This window comes from Perca fluviatilis, chromosome 21 (genome assembly GCF_010015445.1).
Source record: "Perca fluviatilis chromosome 21, GENO_Pfluv_1.0, whole genome shotgun sequence".
NCBI classification, from domain to species: Eukaryota; Metazoa; Chordata; class Actinopteri; order Perciformes; family Percidae; genus Perca; species Perca fluviatilis.
In genome coordinates this window covers 30,351,550-30,370,375 of record NC_053132.1, presented here as the reverse complement: position 1 = coordinate 30,370,375, position 18,826 = coordinate 30,351,550, and the positions used below count along the sequence as shown (strand labels likewise).

The window sequence follows — 18,826 nt, the reverse complement described above, 5'->3', positions numbered from 1 at the left end:
GACTGTGGACAGGTGTATTTCCTCCGGGGAGGCTTCTTCCGCCATCTTGCTTTAACCTTTCCTGTCTGCTCTGATCAGTCCATGCAAGAGAAGGACACCGTTATTGACCATCCCTGTCCTTTTCCACCATGTGGGTGTCCTGGTTTTTATCACAGGGAGCCAAAGTTTATGTCATTGCTATCAACCTTAGGGGTGACTTTAACCTGTGTCAGGAATAGGGGCTGCACAGTGGAGTCCAACAGAAAAGCTATTACCAGCCTGTCATCATCTACAGTTTGGAAGAAGATTTAGCACGTGGGGGTTGATTCATTCGAGGGTGTGTTATGCCATATCTCCTTTAGGTGTTATGTAATGTAGCACTGAGGGGGTTGTTGACTAGCAGTGTGGACAGGAGATGTGGCTATTGTCCTCACTACGCACAGAGATTCATGTAGCTTTATATAAAATCTTGTGGGTGCATGCATATGTGGGTGGGTGAGGTTGGGCTTTTACATCATCTGTTCAAGTATGCATCAAGGATCACACGCTTTCCAGCAATCACTGCTTGTATGTTGACATGCTGGTACACTGACAACTGTTTTAGTAATCCAGCTTCTAGTATACACTGTGTTTGTGAATGTGTGTTATTACACAAAGTGTCTGTCAGTTTGTATTGTGTATTATTATTGTTAATTAAGCTCATTTTCCTGTGGTCTAAATGTCAGGTGAACTAAATAATTTCAATACCCAACAATAAAGGTCTGCAACTCAAATACTAAATCCAAGTGAGCAAAATGAAATGACTAGTGCTGTAGATAGAACAGAGTAAATTGAGTGAGTGGCCCATGTTAATGAAGAGCTATATTTGAGTCAGCACAACAAGCCCTTGTTTTCCTAAAAGGGCTGCCTAAAACCACGCAGGGACTCTTACAGAGACTAGGGTTACAGGGAAAAATACATTAAACAATAATATGTTTCAATTATATTTGTTTAAAGTTCCTTTTTTAAGAGGTTTAGGAACAAACTACTGGCCCAATTTTCATGAGACTTGGTGGAAGGGTGTAGCAGGGCCCAAGGAAGAACTTTAAACAGTCTATGGGAAGAACTCATTCAATTTGGAGAGTCAAAAAAATAAATGTAATGAACCAAGCAACAGCCTATTGAATTAAAGGGATTTGGATAAGGATGATGTCAGTGTTAGTTCTGTAAAAGAGCAGTGTTGCAGAGAGAGCTGGCTAAACAAATCCTGATGTTCAATTAAACACACTCTGGCATGTCGACATTTCACACTGTGAGCGTGTGGGCAAGTGAAGTGAGGTTTGTTTTTTTTTTTTGTTTTTTTTTGGGGTAAGCATGTACAGCATCTCACCTGTTTGCATTCACTCGTGTGTGAAATGTCACCTGCAGAGATGTCGGATGATGAGAAATCTAACAATGTACTCACCCACCTATCTCTCTCTCCACCACACACACACACACACACACACACACACACACACACACACACACACACACACACACACACAGATATGATGACTTATGCTTTGGGACAAATAATAATCTTTCTCTGTCAGTGGCAAAAACAGAACTTTTAGTGGACTGAAATTGATGGTGCGCGTTTGCCCTATAGGATTACAATGCAAATATTAGACCAATTTCAAAGATTTGTGTTAACATTTGTCACTTAGACACCAAAGCATGGGAAAAGGGTCCAGGTTGAAAATTCCGAAATTACCCTTTAAGACTAGGTCCGGTTAGAAAGCAAGTCAACCCCACCAACACGGTTTGTTAGTGATTTGATAAGAGTTATAAATTATTGTTCCTTGTTTAACCATGAAAATGTAGGAAACACTGCTCTAAACTGATTGGCTTCCCTCTGTGGAAAGTGTGCGTCTCTTCCCTGTTCTCCTTGGAAGCATTCTTGGAGTTGAAAGATTCCCCACAGCGTGGCCATTCACTTCCTCTCTCAAGAAACAGACTTCCTGCCCTGTTGTTGCTCCATGTGTGTGCTTTTAGAGTTGTTGAATATGTTTTGGTTTAATCGCCCCCTCTCTAATGATCACCGTCAGTGTTGATATGTAGATAACTATTTACAGTTTCCAGTCATGCTTAAGCTACAGTATATCCCTTTACCAAGGTTAAACATCATGTGGATTAGCAACTGAATTGTGCTCGGTGTTGGAGATGTTTGGATCTAAAAACCTCCTTTAGCCTATAGAATTATCAGTGGGTGATTTGAATTACCGTACACTCTTTGTGAATGAGCGCTAATAATGTCCTGTTGTTCCATGACTGTTATTTATAGAGGGTATCCATTGTTGGCTGGAGGTAATAAATGTGATTATAGGTGGGGTTGTTGTTGAAAATAGAGCTTCCTCTTTAGAGAGAGGAAGTCTCTGAGAAATTCCTGGCATTGGTGCAATTCTGCCCATTGAATGGACCAAATACGGGCACGTCCACTCACTCACTGTTCCCTTAAATGCATTCAACTATGGATGGTTACACACGCGCACTGTACACACATGTACAGTACTTTTGCATGGTAAAGTTTTGTGAGTGTTCACTTTTCTAAGAGGAAAGGAAAAGCTGAGCGTTATTGATCTAAAACATTTTCTCCATCTTTCTCTTCTCAATAGGCTAAAGGACGGAGAGATGGCATGGTGTCGTCCAATGAGAACAGGCGCAGGCCGCTGTCGTCGGGTGAGGTGGAGGGCCTGTCATGGCAGGGCCCACGGACCATTTTTGTCCTGAAGAACTCACAGGGATTCGGCTTCACTCTGCGCCACTTCATTGTCTACCCACCAGAGTCGTCCCTCCACAGCCTCAAGGTTAGCCGACTGCTCTCTGGACCTGGACACAAACGGGTTTATTTTAGTTGAATTTGACTTATTTCAGTTATTTGATTAAATCTGATGTTTAGGGCAACTGACTGCCTTTGTAAAAATCTGCTATACTTAGTATTGCGATTCTCTTTTCCTTCTTCTAAAAAAAAAAAAAAAATTCTAAGAAGAATGCATTAATGTCAGTCAGTTAGTCTGATATTAATTTAATTTGTAAAGAAGAACATGGATTTTCTGCATTTTCAGCTAAACGGAACATATTTAGGTGAAAAATATTGATTCTAGGGGAAAGAATCGATTATAAAAAAAAATCACAATACATACATTTCCCCAGTGGCTCAAGCAGCCAATAAAGAGAGAGCGATTACAAAAGTGTAATTAGTATTTGGTAAGACACATCCATTCCAAGTAGAGTATAAGGTTGATTCCCTTCACAACGGAGATCTGTTCAAACTGATATTGGTAAGGGTTGCTTTGCTCAGTCAAAGTGTGAGAATCAAAAATGCTGCACTAGCCTTTCAGCTGCAGTATGAATGGAGCTGTGATGGGACTGGATTTTGTCACGCTAGCAGCATGGCTCTATGTATGGCAATGGCAGTTGGTCCAGACTGAAATATCTTTATTAAATATATATTTGACGGATTGTCATTGTTCCCAGAAGATGATTCCTAATGACGTTGGTGACCTTTTGACCTGGCGCCCATTAGCCCCAGCTGAACTGTGTTTGGTGCCAATTAACAAGAAAAGCACTTTTTGTGTGCAGATTAATTTGTTTTTTTTACCCTATAACATCACATTTCCCTTACAACAGAACAATTCCTTATGCTAAGCTCATTCTCTCCCGGCTCTAGCTCCATACTTGATACACAAAATCGTTATCAATTCTTATCTTTCTTTCTTATCTAACTCAGAAAATTAAACAAATGCAAATGTGAGCTCATGCTGTGCCATAATAGCAATGCATGTGTCTTGTGTCAGTCTATCTGTGGTCAGTGTTTCAAAATCTGATCAGGATAACCAAAGTCTACATCAGACAGGCTGGATTGTTCACTTGTGTGCACTTCCAAGGTGCATTTAACCTGTAAGTCATACTGATATTTCTAACGTGATCCAGACCCTCCTGCTAAACAGACGTATGGGTACTGTAGTACTGTATACAGTATGGTGACATCCTTCTGGCCTGGAGAGAGGTTGGTGTTGTGTAGCAGCATACCTCAGTGTGCAGAGCCTTTTGTGTGTCCAGGTCAGGAATGAGCTAACTCAGCGAAGCATCAAAGCCTCCAGATAGACCCAGCCAGCAGGCCTGCCAGTCAGGCAGACAGACAGACAGACAGGCAGGCAGACAGGCAGGCAGTCCAACTGACAGGGAGTCTATATGTCAGTCAGCGAGACAGTCAGACACTCAGTCAAATTGTAAATCAGACAGTCAGGCAGCTGAGCAACAGTCCAAACTGCCCAGTCAGCTGGAGTCAGTGAGACCGGGGCTGGCAGAGGAGGTTTGGGTTGAATGTGAGCTGAGCAGCGCCTCCCTGTGGTGCTCCTTTTCTCTAACACCTGCTCTGTGTTTCTCCCAAAGGATGAAGAGAATGGAAATGCAACTGGAAAAGGTGAGTGTTTTTTTGATCACATTTTTATTAGTTTATAACAAACCTACAAACAACAACGAAGACGGGCGCCCAGATAGCTCAGTTGGTAGAGCGGGTGCCCATATATAGAGGTTTACTCCTCGACACAGAGGGCCCAGGTTAGACTCCAATCTGCGGTCCTATGCTGCATGTCATTCCCCTCTCTCTCCCCTTTCATGTATTCAGCTGTCCTGTCAAATAAAGGCCTAAAAATGCCCAAATAAATAAAATCTCTAAAATAATCTTTAAAAAACAACAATGAAGACGACAACAACAACAAAGGCATGAGACACCCCTACAACCCTGTTTTCATAATGCACGGATGATCAGGATGTGTAGGGGGACGTTATGGTTCCATGTGTAGGTGGAGCTGGTTCATCTTTGTGGGTTTTGCTGATATTTTCAGTACAGGAAATGGATGTGTATGCACATAATTTCTATCTGTGTGTTTGATTATGCAGTCGGTCAGCAGTCTCGTTTGGAGCCAATGGACACCATCTTTGTGAAGAGTGTTAAAGAAAATGGCCCCGCGCAACAAGCAGGACTGTGTACAGGTAGAAGACACACACACACACACACTCATATAGTCAGGACACATAAGAAAGACATGCGATAGACATAAGATACAGCAATCACTAAGATATCTGTAATCGGTGTCCTCTGACTGCCCAGCTGCCGAAATCCAAATAAGACATCACTTCACATTCAGTTATTACCCAGTGCTAACAGTAAGTTTATTCTCTTATACAGGCTGCCCTCTTATTGCTTATAGAATAATTGTTACTTAACAAAAAAGTGTGAAATAACTGAAAACATGTCTTATATTTTAGATTCCTCAAAGTAGCCACCCTTTGCTTTTTTGATAACTCTGCAAACCCTTGGTGTTCTCTCAATGAACTTCATGAGGTAGTCACCTGAAATGGTTTTACCTTCACAGGTGTACCTTGTCAGGGTTAATTAGTGGAGTTTTTTCCCTTATTAATAAAAAAGCAAAGGGTGGCTACTTTGAAGAATCTAAAATATAAGACATGTTTTCAGTTATTTCACACTTTTTTGTTAAGTACATTATTCCATATGTGTTCATTCATAGTTTTGATGCCTTCAGTGAGAATCTACAATGTAAATAGTCATGAAAATAAAAAGGAAACGCATTGAATCAGAAAGTGTGTCCAAACTTTTGGCCTGTACTGTATATATATATATATATGTATATATATATATTTCTTTTTAATTGCATTTCATAAGAAATCCCAGATGAAAGTTCATTTTACAGTTATGCACAATTTTCTATTATGGCGCAGTGATGCGATGTGATGGGATGTTTTTTCATGAACCGTACCACCCCTAATATACACACACACACACACACACATACATACACACACACACACACCACATACATATACTGATACATAAACATAGACATACCATACACAAGAAAAAAAACTATATACATATACACACACACACACACACACACACACACACACATACATAATTGGCATAGTTTAAAGGTGCAGTAGTAAGACTTATAAAACTGACCCTATGTTCCAGTAGAACTACATGAAGCAGGTCATTTTAAATAAATCCAGCTCCTCTGGCTCCACCTACAGCCTGTAGTGAGATTTGCAAAAATCCATCGCTCCCTGTTCAGATGCACCAATCAGGGCCAGGGGGGTGTCTAACTGCGTGTCAATCACTGCTCATGCACACGCATTCTTTCTCCCTTGTGGGGGGAGGGGCTTACAAGACCGTTTTGGGCTTTAGCAGAAAGGGGGGAGGGACTGAGAAGTTTTCGATGTTCACAATCCTACCTACAGCACCTTTAATTTAGTAGGTCTTATATTGCAATTTACACTGTAGTGTCAATCATGGCCTCAGACAAGACATGCAACTGAAACAACATATTAGCCAATATTCCCTTAAGCGCCCCTTCTTGCCATAAAATCTATATGCGGTTGACTCTTACATCTTATGTTGTAATAGATTTTATCCAATGGGATGTAACTAGAGACTTTGCTCTGCGATTCCCTGCAATGCCCGGCCACGTCCTGCTGTGTCCTGCTGCGTCCGCTGCATCCACCCATGATCTGCAGCGTTACATCCGCAACGCCCTGCTGTGATGTTCATACACACAGAGTAGTCAGGATCCGGTATTGGAGACTGCACTACTCAGTATGACACGATGTGCCCTGCTATGACATGAACTTCCACGATGACCTTCAAAGTCACTGTTCCATTATCTTTAATGTGACTATTATTTGCCACTGTCCATCACACCCCCAACCGGCCCGTCAGACACCGCCTACCAAGACCTGCCGAGGTTTCTTCCTAAAAGGGAGTTTTTCCTCGCCACTGTTGCAACAGCCACTGCTAATGCTTGCTCTTGAGGGAATTACTGTAATTGTTGGGGTTTTGGAATTTATAGAGTGTGGTCTAGACCTACTCTATCTGTAAAGTGTCTCGAGATAACTCTGTTATGATTTGATACTATAAATAAAATTTAATTGAATTGAATTTAACCAATGTATTACTGTAGGGGGGGGTATCAGTCTTAAAGAGTAATTGAACACCCCTGAAAATCTTGTTTTTGCTGACCTCCAGTTGTGTAACTTGCTGTACAAGACTGTCTACATGAGCTCTTTGTGACACAGAACATGACAATACACATCAGAGTGTGCATCCTGATGATGCAGAATGACACCTGTCAGTCTACGTCATGTTTACTGGTTTGTTTGTAAAAAGTCAGCGTGAACATGAACCGGAAACCGAACTTAAAGGGATACGCCACTGTTTGTTGAAATAGGGCTTATCACGGTCTCCCCTAGCTGTAGATAGGTGGGCCAACGCATTTTTTGTGCATGCATCGTTTTAGTCTGGTGCACACCGGCAGCGCCACTGCTAGTTAGCTTAGCGTAGTGAATGGAATCCTATGTTGCTGGTTAGCATGTTGTGGGTAAAAGTGAGCCAACAAAAGACAAAAAACGCGTTGGCCCACCTATCTACAGCCAGGGGAGACCGTGATAAGCCCTATTTCATCAAACGGTGGCGTATCCCTTTAAAGGCAATACTGGTTAATTTTTTCCCTTCGGCCTGGAACAAATGAACCCGACTACAAAGCACCTGGAGTGGAAGATTGTAGTTTGAAATTTATCTGCAATTTATCAGCATGTAAAAATATTATTTAATCTACCTTTGGATTTACAGGTAATATTCTCCTAAAAAGACCCTAGAAATAAACATGAATAAAGGACTTTTTTTTGGAATTATTATACAGTATATTATGAAAGAATCAGGTCTTTGTCAAGGAAACTAAACATGATGACGATGATTAGTAAGGTTCAGTGCATTAAAAATACAAAAATAACACAACATAAAAAATGTATTCTATGGAAAGCATTATGAAGCTTCATTGTGCTACTTCTAAAGCCAAACCCTTTTATACAACACATATATCACCCTTCTGTGTGTGTGTGTGTGTGTGTGTGTGTGTGTGTGTGTGTGTGTGTGTGTGTGTGTGTGTGTGTGTGTGTGTGTGTGTGTGTGTGTGTGTGCGTGCTCGTGCTCGTGCTCCAGGGGACAGGCTGGTGAAGGTGAATGGGGAGAGCATTCTAGGAAAAACCTACTCTCAGGTGATCGCACTCATCCAAAACAGGTGGGAGACTAGTTTTATGAATCTCATTTTATGTTCTGCCTGACCTGTTATTTATTTCATTCAAATATATATATATTTTTTTGTAGTGAAAACATTCTGGAGCTCTCTATTATGCCCAAAGATGAGGATGTGTTGCAGTTGGTAAGTGTGAGTATTGTCTTTCTTCTATTTTCTCCTCTTTCCTTCTGTTCACCTCATTACTGTTTAGTCACAGCAGTTAGCTAGGCTGTTTGCATAATAGCAGGGAATCTTTCTATTATAAAATGTATATATCATGTAGCCACTTATTAAAGTTTAATTTCAGACATTTGGAATTGTGCATGGGCAGAAAGCATTGTGCTGTCATCAATCGGCAGACATCAAAATTAGTTTGTATAGGTTGGCATAAAAGAATACATGAACGGAGACAACCAACATAAAGACATTTTTTCTTAAGACATTGGATTTTCTTCTTTTTTTATTATTGCTATTGTTATTATCATAAAAACCATTTAGAAATGCAATGAAGGGGAAGATACAATCAATTAAAGCAAAATAGAATAAAATAAATGAATGTTGTTTTCTGTTGAAATAGACAAAAACAAATAGACAAGAAATACAGTAATAAACTGCCCCAAATTTACAAAAAGGAACAAAAAGGTTCCAGTGTTGGTTTAATGGTGTAGTGTTGGTATAATAAGGGTTTAGCTTTTATAGGACAAAAGAAAGAAATATTGCTGCATGGTGCACGTTGCATCGGCCTCACTCTGCCCTCTGGCTGTTCCCTCCATCTTTGTCCATTTATCTTTTCTGTCATGTTTTACGTTGTGTCCTAACCCCTCTTGTCCCCAGGCGTACTCCCAGGATGCCTACCTGAAAGGCAATCAGCCGTATTCAGGCGAAGCCGAGAACCTCCCTGTGCCGCCGCCTCTCTGTTACCCTTCCACTAAGCCCAGCTCCGCTGCCCCACAGCCCGACCACAACCTCCACAGTCCCCTGGACAACTGGCAGTGCCGACCCGGCCCCGCTGCCTCTCCACTGGACAACCGCCCCCCTGCTGCTTCTACACCCACCTCCGGCTGGCCCGGGGGTCCTGAGGATTCCAGTGGCCACTTTGCCCCGCCAGGGCGGCACCGAGGCCGCTCCTCTTCGGCCATCAGTGTGCTGGACTTTCACTTTGCTAACCACAATGCTGCCATCACCTCTGCAACCCTCCCTCCGCCACGGAAGAGCAGCCTGCCAGCCTCTGCCCGCACTCACGCCGATACTCTTTGCCACCAGGCTCTGTCGGACTGGTACTACAGCCAGGCGGAGGCTGCAGAGAGCATGTCCCCCCGCCACCGCAGTATATCTCAGGATTGTGTAGCGGAGCACGGGCTGGGGTTGGCCCTCGGCCCCGGACCTACACATGCTTCCCCAACCGCCGCGGAGCACCGCCGAAGAGAAACCCTCCTGTGCCACCACCAGGCAGCTGCTGCTTCCCATGATTCCTATTGGCTAGGGGGCTGGGGTGGTGTATCAGGACCAGGAAGCAGGTCATGCTCGGAGAGCCTCCTGGCAGCCTACGCCGAGTACGAGCATAACTACGGGCGTTCTGTGGAGACACTGGCACAAGCCTCTGCACTGGTGTCGCCACGCCATGAACACTCGTCACAAGGCGCCCAGATGGAAAAATTCAGAGAGCAAAAAGAGCAGAAGGTCTCAGCAGGGCATCAGCACAAAACCACGGTGATATACCCCATCACAGCCTCCTCCACAGTGCCTCCCAGTGGCAGGCGGTCCGGTCAGCAGGTAGCTGAACCCCAAACAAGGCGGGTAAAAGAAGAAGAGCTGGTGGGCTACAAAAGCTACAGCCCGTCTTTCTCCCGCAAAGCTGGCCACCTCCTCCAGCAGGCCCACTCCTTCAGAGAGCCCAACTACAGCGGCCCTCACCTCAACTGGAGCCCTGGCAGCAGAAGCAGCCCTGCAGACGACGAGGGGGGGTTGGTACCCAGGCCACGGTCTACCCCCGCCCTGTCTGCGGCAGAGGAGGAGAGAGCTCGACTGGGTGAGGAGAGGGAGCTCCTCTGCCCCATCTCCCTGAATCAAGAGGTGGTGCTGAGGCAGAAGCCGCCTTCCGGCCGCCGGACACCCATTCAGGCCGCTCGACATCCCCACTACCACACCCCTGGAGAGTCACCCGAGCCCCCTGGTTTGGAACCTCCACGAGGGACCCCCTCTCCTGTCTCTGGAGGGCCCGGCCCCAACCGCAGGGCTAATGGTAGCCTGGCTCAGCATGCATACAACTCCCTGTCCTCTATTCCCTTCATAGGTTAGTGAGCCTTTTCTCTGTAGCAACAGCTACAGCTGTCAGAAGATGTCACAACTTGTCAACACTGAAACTAAATTTACCTCAAAAATGTCCTGATAATGCAGTGGAATGTAATCTTACATATATTGGTTATTATGTTACCAAATTCAAAAACTATCTGAAGATGAGATTAGAGATAAGGCCGCACGCTATGAGGAAAATATGCGATATGCAATAAAATTGTTGAATATGGCGATCGCGATATTACTTGCGATAAATAAACTGATATTAAAGTGTTCTCAGTTCTGCATCTCTGCTACTTTCAGTATTCTGCTAAAATACAAGAAATTGTTAGTTGAACTTAAAACATATGAAAGGAAATCATTTCCAACATTATTTTATTGAACAAATTGAACATTGAACTGAATATAAAAGGCACAACTAAAAAAAGAATAAAGTTCTTCTTTCTACTGATATTTTCTTTCAAATTACACACTAACACACTGTGAGTGTCTTTTCGCGATATATTGCATCCTTTTGCGATGTGTTTATTTCCCCAGGTGATATTGCCATGACGATAAAAAAACAATATATTGTGCAGCCCTAGATTACAGTTATTACTAACAGTTATAAATGACTAAATTTGATAAAACAGGCACATTTTTGTATATTTGGAACAGTTATTATGTTGTCTGTTGCTACAGAGCTCTTCAATTTGCTTCACTTTGTGTATGTGAGGCTTTAGTAGTGCTCCTTTTCTTTCTGTGTTTCTATCCTTTTCAACATGTGTGTGTTCGTTTTTTACTGTCAGTGTGAGTCATATACATGTCAACATAATGCTTGTACCTTCAGTTTTCTGTATGTTTAAATCTTTGTTGATGATGTCTTAGAAACAGAGCTGCTCTGGAGTCAGAAATAATCTCGCAGGTTCAGTCAGAAGGCCAATTAACATCACTGTAGACTGAAGCTTGGTGAAAAAGGTAAAGAGCCAACTGTGTGTGTCTCCGTCAGAGGTTATTGCTGCCTCCAGAGCAGGTCCGCCTCAGAGAGGTCTTCTAACAACCTAAACAACAGCTGAGGAAACTCTTAGCTTGTCTTGTCAGTGTGTTTAATCATCTCTCATCCCTTTGTTGCTTGCCTGTGACGATGCCCTGCAGATGATCCCACCAGTCCTAGCATTGACCTGCAGGCCAGCTATGTACCAGCCCGCTCTGTTGTGTCCAGTTCCCAGGCCTCCACTATGGCCACCCTCACTTCTACCTCTGTCTCCCCCACCCTCTCCTCAATCTCCCCCTTTGTCCGACTTCGTTCTCAGGACTGCAGTGAGTCTCAGTCACCCACACTAAATACTGAACGGCTTCACAAAGGGCTAGAACAATATACAATATGTTCTCCAGTATGTTTGAACTGAAATTGCCAAACATCACTGCCTATGTTTTTGAATTATAATGACTTACAATGCCTTTATTTTGGCAAACTGATATATTTGTCTAGCCTCAGCCTAAAGGAGTACAGTGACATTAACAAATGAAGAATTCCCTTCACTTTTTTTTGGGGGGGGGGAATTTGAACCTTGAATTCATCATTTTGTAAGAAAGTACTGAAAGCCACTGTGTGTGGAATTTGAAATTCTCTGACTTTCTAAAAAACATAGCGTTCCCTACCAGTATCTAAAAAACAGTGTCCCACATGAGACCTATGTCTCACAAATACTTTTCACCACTCATTTAAACCATTATTTTACTGCTTCATATATTTTCTTTAACATAGGCACATTTTTTCATCAGTTTGGTAGTGTAGATGGCTGTAATAACTATGATACCCAGTGCTATGCATCAGTCAGTGGGGCAAATCAGAGCCTGAACAAATTCAGAATGCGTTGTTGTTGCAGTTGGGAACAAATCAACCATAGTTATCCAAACGTGAATGTATTATTAAGTTTCAGCAAATTGTAATATTTAGCTTTATCATGCATGAAACAGAATTTTAAGATTTTTATTTCATGACCGGGTGTTTCTCTCTGAAACACTCTTCTCTGTTTATATGGTGTATATGAAAATATATATGAAAAATGCTTTAATCATAAAAAAATAAAGTTCAGGGAAAAAAGTTTCTCTGTCTTTTGTTAATTTTCATTCCAAACTCCTGATAATGAAGGGAGACGGGATGGATAATGTAAAATATATCCAAAACTGCGAAGTAAAACTCCAAATGTCATGGTATTCCTTTAATATGCAGTCACATTTTAGTATGTTTATTAACCCCTTAATTCATTCACCTGGCTAATGTTATACTCACAGTTTGAAACAACAAGTCACTTCAATCACTCGACTTCTTGTCACTTCACATCACGTCACTATCATACATTGCATATTGTTTCACCCTCTTTATCTCCTCCTCCACCTCTTCTCCTCTCTCTGACTCGTCTTGTCTCTCTTCAGGCAGTATTAAAGGTCGCCGCTCCTCTTACTTGCTGGCCATCACCACCGAAAGATCTAAGTCCTGTGACGAGGGCCTCAACACCTTCAGGGAAGAAGGCCGTGTCTTCTCGTAAGTACTCAGGACACTTTAAAAGCTGCCTTCTTAGCTAAAATAAGTCTATATAGTCCCATAAATAGGTTTGTCTTGGACCAGTAGCCTCTACAGGATGCACCCCAGAACTTTAATGACAGACCTCGTTTAACGGGGGCTTTAATGACACAGGGCCGTGGATAGACACTTCAAGCTTCAAGATATTTATTGTCATATGCAAAACAATTACACAGAAGCTGTCGTTGGCAGTGAACTTCTTAGACCTCAGGCTCCCTCCAACAATGCTTATTGAATATGTTTAAAAAGAAAATCACACAAGTAAACCTTGTTTTTATTGATCATCTATGATATGTACTATTTAGTTATTCTGATTTAACTTTAAAAAAAAAACTGCATAGGGAGTCTACACAGACCCCGTCTACACAGACCCTGTCTAACATAGACCCCGTCTACACAGACCCTGTCTAACATAGACCCCATCTACACAGACCCCGACTACATAGACCCAGTCAAACATAGACCCCGTCTACACAGACCCTGTCTAACATAGACCCTGTCTAACATAGACCACATCTACACAGACCCTGTCTACCATAGACCCTGTCTAACGTAGACCACGTCTACACAGACCCTGTCTACCATAGACCCTGTCTAACGTAGACCACGTCTACACAGACCCTGTCTAACATAGACCCCGTCTACACAGACCCTGTCTAACATAGACCGCATCTACACAGACCCCGACTACATAGACCCAGTCAAACATAGTCCCCGTCTACACAGACCCTGTCTAACATAGACCCCATCTACACAGACCCTGTCTAACATAGACCCCATCTACACAGACCCTGTCTAACATAGACCCCATCTACACAGACCCTGTCTAACATAGTCCCCGTCTACACAGACCCTGTCTAACATAGACCCCATCTACACAGACCCCGACTACATAGACCCAGTCAAACATAGACCATGTCTACACAGACCCTGTCTAACATAGACCATGTCTACACAGACCCTGTCTACACAGACCATGTCTACACAGACCCTGTTGACACAGATTCTATTTAGACTATCTAAAAGTGCTCTTTTTTAACTTTTTACTTTCTGTTCCACAGCAAACTACCAAAAAGGGTCAAGAGCTTTTTCACTGATGGGGTGAGTGTTGACACACCGTTGTAATTGTTAGACTTGACTATACACCAAGAAAACGTCTTGTCTAGTGTGCAACCCATAATACCCCTAAATTGTGTTTTAGTCTCTGGAGAGCCTGCGAGCCCAGGAGGAAGCCCGGTCCAAACGCCACTCTACTTCTGAACTGGGAACCATCACCTTTAGTGATGTTCGCAAGGAGGGCTGGCTGCACTACAAACAGATCCTCACAGAGAAGGGAAAGGTGCGACACACTGCTTGTACGCTTGTTGACCCTTCCCTAAAGCCCACCCTCATTACTAAGTTACTGTTACTGTAGCTGTCAAGCTTTCCATTTTACTAAAGCACGTATGCACTTTACAATCATAACAGTGAGAGGTTTACCACTTAAAAATTGGAGTAGTTTTTAGGGATGGTACGGTTCATGAAAAAACACCCGAACCGCTCGGTTCGCTAGTCTCGGTTCGCTAGTCTCGGTTCGCTAGTCTCGGTTCGGAGCATGTGTGTACCGCACGGTTCGTCAGTATACTGTTGAGCTGCACTAACCTCTTACTGCCGTAGTGCCCACTTTATACACCTATGTTAAAACACTAACTGGAAATGACGAGCGGGATGGGCGTGACAAACGCAACCCATGGCAGCTGATTGGACGATCGCGTCACATGGGTCTGGCTGGTCCCTAATTTCAAAACAGACTGTCATGGCTGCTCGTTCAGAGTACTCATATTGTACTAAAATAGTTTACCGAAACGTTTTTCTGAAAACATTTTAAGCGAGAAATAGGCCATGCAGTTGCTGAATCTGTCTTCATTTCAGATCGACAAAGGTCAATTTAAAAGATTTTCGTCAGATTTTGAGAGACACCGAGCCGACCGCTCCTCAAGTGGAGTGGGGTGCCGCTGCAGGTCACGTCACGTACAGAAATGTCCAGTGGGAGAGAGGCTGTCCAGAGCTGGAGGATACGCCAGCGTCGTTTATAGTCTGGTGTGTGGGAACATTTTGGATTTCATGGTACCTATGATGAAATAAAACAATATATAGAACTGCCACTGTGTGCATGTTTTGTGCAACATGCATTCAATATGATAATTTTAGCTATATATCATATGCTGAAGTATATTCTGGAGTGTTAAAGATTAAAAGAAAAAATAACAAGAACCGTACAGAACCGAAAACCGTGACCCTAAAACCGTGATACGAACCGAACCGTACCACCCCTAGTAGTTTTTATACACATAGTAGTCTGTCTGCCTAATGCTTTTTATTGTCTTAGTTAAAAACAGCATCCTCTCTAGTTGGTTATCCATTTACAAGAAAAAAGCAGCAGCAAAGTTCTTGTTCTTGGTAGAGCCATTTAGCCATCCATTATTAGAGTAAGGTTAATTTGTCTTGCACCTTTCAACAACAACAAGGCAACTTAAGATAAAAATAAGCCAAAATACTAAAAAGATTTAAAGCGTTGATTATAGCCTACTGTATCTTTCATAAATTAAAATCACAGTGATTTATGAGTATTCAGGATCCACTGGCCATCATTTTCAGCAGAAAAAAACTAAAATATCAGCAAAAGAATGTAAGCAGAACGAAGAACAAGCATCTGCACTGAAATAAGTCTGACATTACATTATAAGAAAGAAATAATTTTAGACTGTTATTTATATGACATAAAAGCTTTGAGGATAAAAACAAACTAGCCTGGCATAACCAGACTCATTCGCAATTGAAAAGACCTCCGACCAATCAGAGCAACGAAACGACTAACTCTGTGTGACACATGCAAGTTGTGGCGGTGCTTGGTCCATTTTGAAGCAAGAAAAAAATGAGGGCCGTGTCACAAACTTTTTGGAATTACAGCTAAACAGTACACTAAAATGTGTTTCTGAAAACGTTTTATGCTAACGTTTTAACAGAATCTATTCGTTTTTGATCAGTGCCACCTAGTTGGATAGTTTGATCTGCGTTTCTCGAGCCTGCCTGGTGCATTGCACTGGACGGAGAATGGCAGTTACCTCCAGTAACTACGTTCAGCATGTCGCTCCTTTTGTCAGTCATCATCTTAAACCCGCCCCCATGTGAGATAAACAGTTGCGATTGGTCTGCCCATGGTCTGGACGCCCGGAAATCTGTTGGAAATGTGAGGGGGGCCTGACACTTCTGTCAGAGCAAATGAAACATGAGCTGGCAGATTGGTCTGGTTTTCAGGCTAACAACAAGTCATCTAGGGGCATTCAAATCCAAAGAGTAACCCTTAGTCTATATTGACGACGTTTCATTGCCAGGATTGCTCCGGTGCCGGAGATCCCGTCGGATGTCACTCATTTCGGATGGATGTCCGTCCCCTTCCTCTTCCTTTGTGTTTAAACTTGGGTGGATTTGTGAGGACTATGGTTAACTGCTCCTCAGATCTCTGCAGGGTAAATCCAGACAGCTAGCTAGACTATCTGTCCAATCTGAGGTTTCTGTTGCACGGCTAACCCTACGTACACACTGACGCCAACTTTAGCTTCAAAGTTACAGGAAGACATTTTCAACGGAAGCCGGCTTCTCTCAGCTGCAAGAAGCGGCAAATCCGTTGGCGTCGCATTTTGGGCGTGTTGAGCGACCAGAGCGTCAAGCAGAAAGTTGAAGTTTGGTCAACTTTATGGTAATGAGCTATGACGCAGTTCAGCGGCAAACAACCAGCAACCAATCAGAATATAGACGTCCTTAGCGCAGGCTGATCCCAGAGAAACATATGATGTAAACTTTCGTTCCTACCAAAACATTAGTTCTGAGAAAATAGAGGAAAAGCTCATCATCGCTGTTGCTGGGTTCCCTATCATTTATGATATGACTTTGTTTACCTACAGGGAGCGGGGTGCAGCTGACAACACTGTGAGGGGTGTTAGTAAAGTTAAGATGAACATGATCGAAGAATGCTGCCACGTCAGGGCGGCCAAAGTGTCAAAAGCTTTCCCGTACTTTTTGACAAGCCTCCTTGACAGGGCAGCCAGAGCTTCTTTGCAGTTCAAGTCGGCGGCACTGTGTATGTACAGTTAAACAACTTTTGAACATACACTTTCCACCAAAACAAGTTCCTTCCCGAGGCTATTTTGCAGAGGCACCATGGCTCCGTTCGGCACCCAAGATGATTGTGATTGGTTTAAAGAAACGCCAATAAACCAGAGCACGTTTTTCTCCCATCCCAGAATGCTGTGTGGACTAACCAGACCCTGGTTAGTCCAGAAGGTCTGGCAATGTAGGTAACCCTCAACTCTGATAGTAACATCTGGGAATGTGTCACAGTAGGTTAGCTCACTACATTTCATTGCCTCAGTACATGTACTCAATATAATAACAATAAAGTTCAATCTAATATAATCTAAGAGTAAGCAGTTAGTTAGTCTGTGCTAGGGCTGCACAAAATATCGGTTTTTTTTTTTATCATCATTGTGTTATCAACTTGCGAAAGTCTACAACATATCGCAAAATACACTTTTTTTTGTTAGTTGAAAGAAAATATCAGTAGAAACTGCACTTTTAAAATGTAACTCATTCTTCTTTAGTGGTGCTATTTATATTTAAATCAATAATAGTAATAATTAAAAAATAAAAGAAGGTGAGAAATTATTTTCTTTTGTTTGTTTTAAATACAACAAGCAATTTGTTGTATTTTAGCAGAATACTGAAAGTGGCAGAACGGAGTACTCTATAATATGCATTTATTTATCGCAAGTAATATCGCTATCGCCATATTCAACAACGTTATTGGATATTTTCCTCATATTGTGCAGCCCTAGTCTGTGCAACACCTAACATGTAGCCAGGCGTGCTAAAGTTGGCTGCTCATGCCACAGCAAGTTACTTCACTTATTTCAGATACACAGTATGGCTTCATGCACAGTGCTTTGGCATGTGGAGAACGTTAACAGGCCTGTCGTGGCTAGTTACGGTTGCTAAGCTACAATGAGACGATTCATCTTCATTTATTTAAGGTTGTGTTTTTGTTTCTATATTTCCTCATTGTAGAAAGTAGGCGGCGGCATGCGACCATGGAAGCGCGTCTTCTCCGTGCTCCGTTCCCATTCGCTCTTCCTCTACAAGGACAAGCGAGAGGCCGTCCTTCATGGGGCGGGGGCGGGGCCCAGCCAGGACGAACATCCTCCAATCAGCATCCACGGCTGCCTGATCGACATCGCCTACAGTGAAACCAAGCGTAAGCACACCCTGCGGCTGACCACGCAGAACTTCTGTGAGTACCTGCTGCAGGCCGAGGACAGGGACGACATGCTGGCCTGGATCCGGGTCATCAGGGAGAACAGCAAGACCGACAACGAGGTTAGATCTTCATACCCACTTAAACTTAAGGAATTTTACACAAACCCTTCAACGTTAAGGTTTTCCTTCACTTCTACTTGCACAAAGTCAATACTTTTACCATTTACTAAACTATTTTTTATTATTAGTTATATGGTAGGGCTGGGCAATAATTCAATATGATAATCTCTCGACTTTCAATGGAATCATATCGTAATGAAATCATATATCGAGATATTGTGATATGCAATTACGTTGTCTAAATTGATAACAAGCACATACTAACTCAATTTTCTCAGATCAAATCTGTTGTGAAACATTTTGAGGGAATATCATTTGAATTTGTTTTAACACTATTTTTGTGTATGCATGTAAACATTTGTCAGTATATAGCTGGAATATATTTTTTTCTCTCTATAATTTCACTTGAAACTGTTATTTTACATTATTGATGATTATTTATCTAAAATCTCATTGT

General features: G+C 42.5%; 1 protein-coding gene across 9 annotated transcripts in view; it reads left to right on the top strand.

Annotated features, from left to right (window-relative positions):
- Nucleotides 1-18,826, top strand: part of LOC120551461 (rho GTPase-activating protein 23-like) — a 120,524-nt gene that overhangs the window by 84,556 nt on the left and 17,142 nt on the right. For 5 of the 9 annotated variants that reach the window (XM_039788914.1, XM_039788919.1, XM_039788917.1 and 2 more), the window contains exons 2-12: nucleotides 2,616-2,807; nucleotides 4,396-4,426; nucleotides 4,906-4,998; nucleotides 8,021-8,099; nucleotides 8,186-8,246; nucleotides 8,931-10,389; nucleotides 11,526-11,690; nucleotides 12,810-12,918; nucleotides 14,019-14,058; nucleotides 14,159-14,296; nucleotides 18,061-18,369. In XM_039788914.1, coding sequence (XP_039644848.1) covers nucleotides 2,616-2,807; nucleotides 4,396-4,426; nucleotides 4,906-4,998; nucleotides 8,021-8,099; nucleotides 8,186-8,246; nucleotides 8,931-10,389; nucleotides 11,526-11,690; nucleotides 12,810-12,918; nucleotides 14,019-14,058; nucleotides 14,159-14,296; nucleotides 18,061-18,369 — 2,676 coding nt within the window. The remainder of the gene's footprint in view (nucleotides 1-2,615; nucleotides 2,808-4,395; nucleotides 4,427-4,905; nucleotides 4,999-8,020; nucleotides 8,100-8,185; nucleotides 8,247-8,930; nucleotides 10,390-11,525; nucleotides 11,691-12,809; nucleotides 12,919-14,018; nucleotides 14,059-14,158; nucleotides 14,297-18,060; nucleotides 18,370-18,826) is intronic. The other 4 variants (XM_039788915.1, XM_039788916.1, XM_039788920.1 and 1 more) reach the window with 4 other exon arrangements.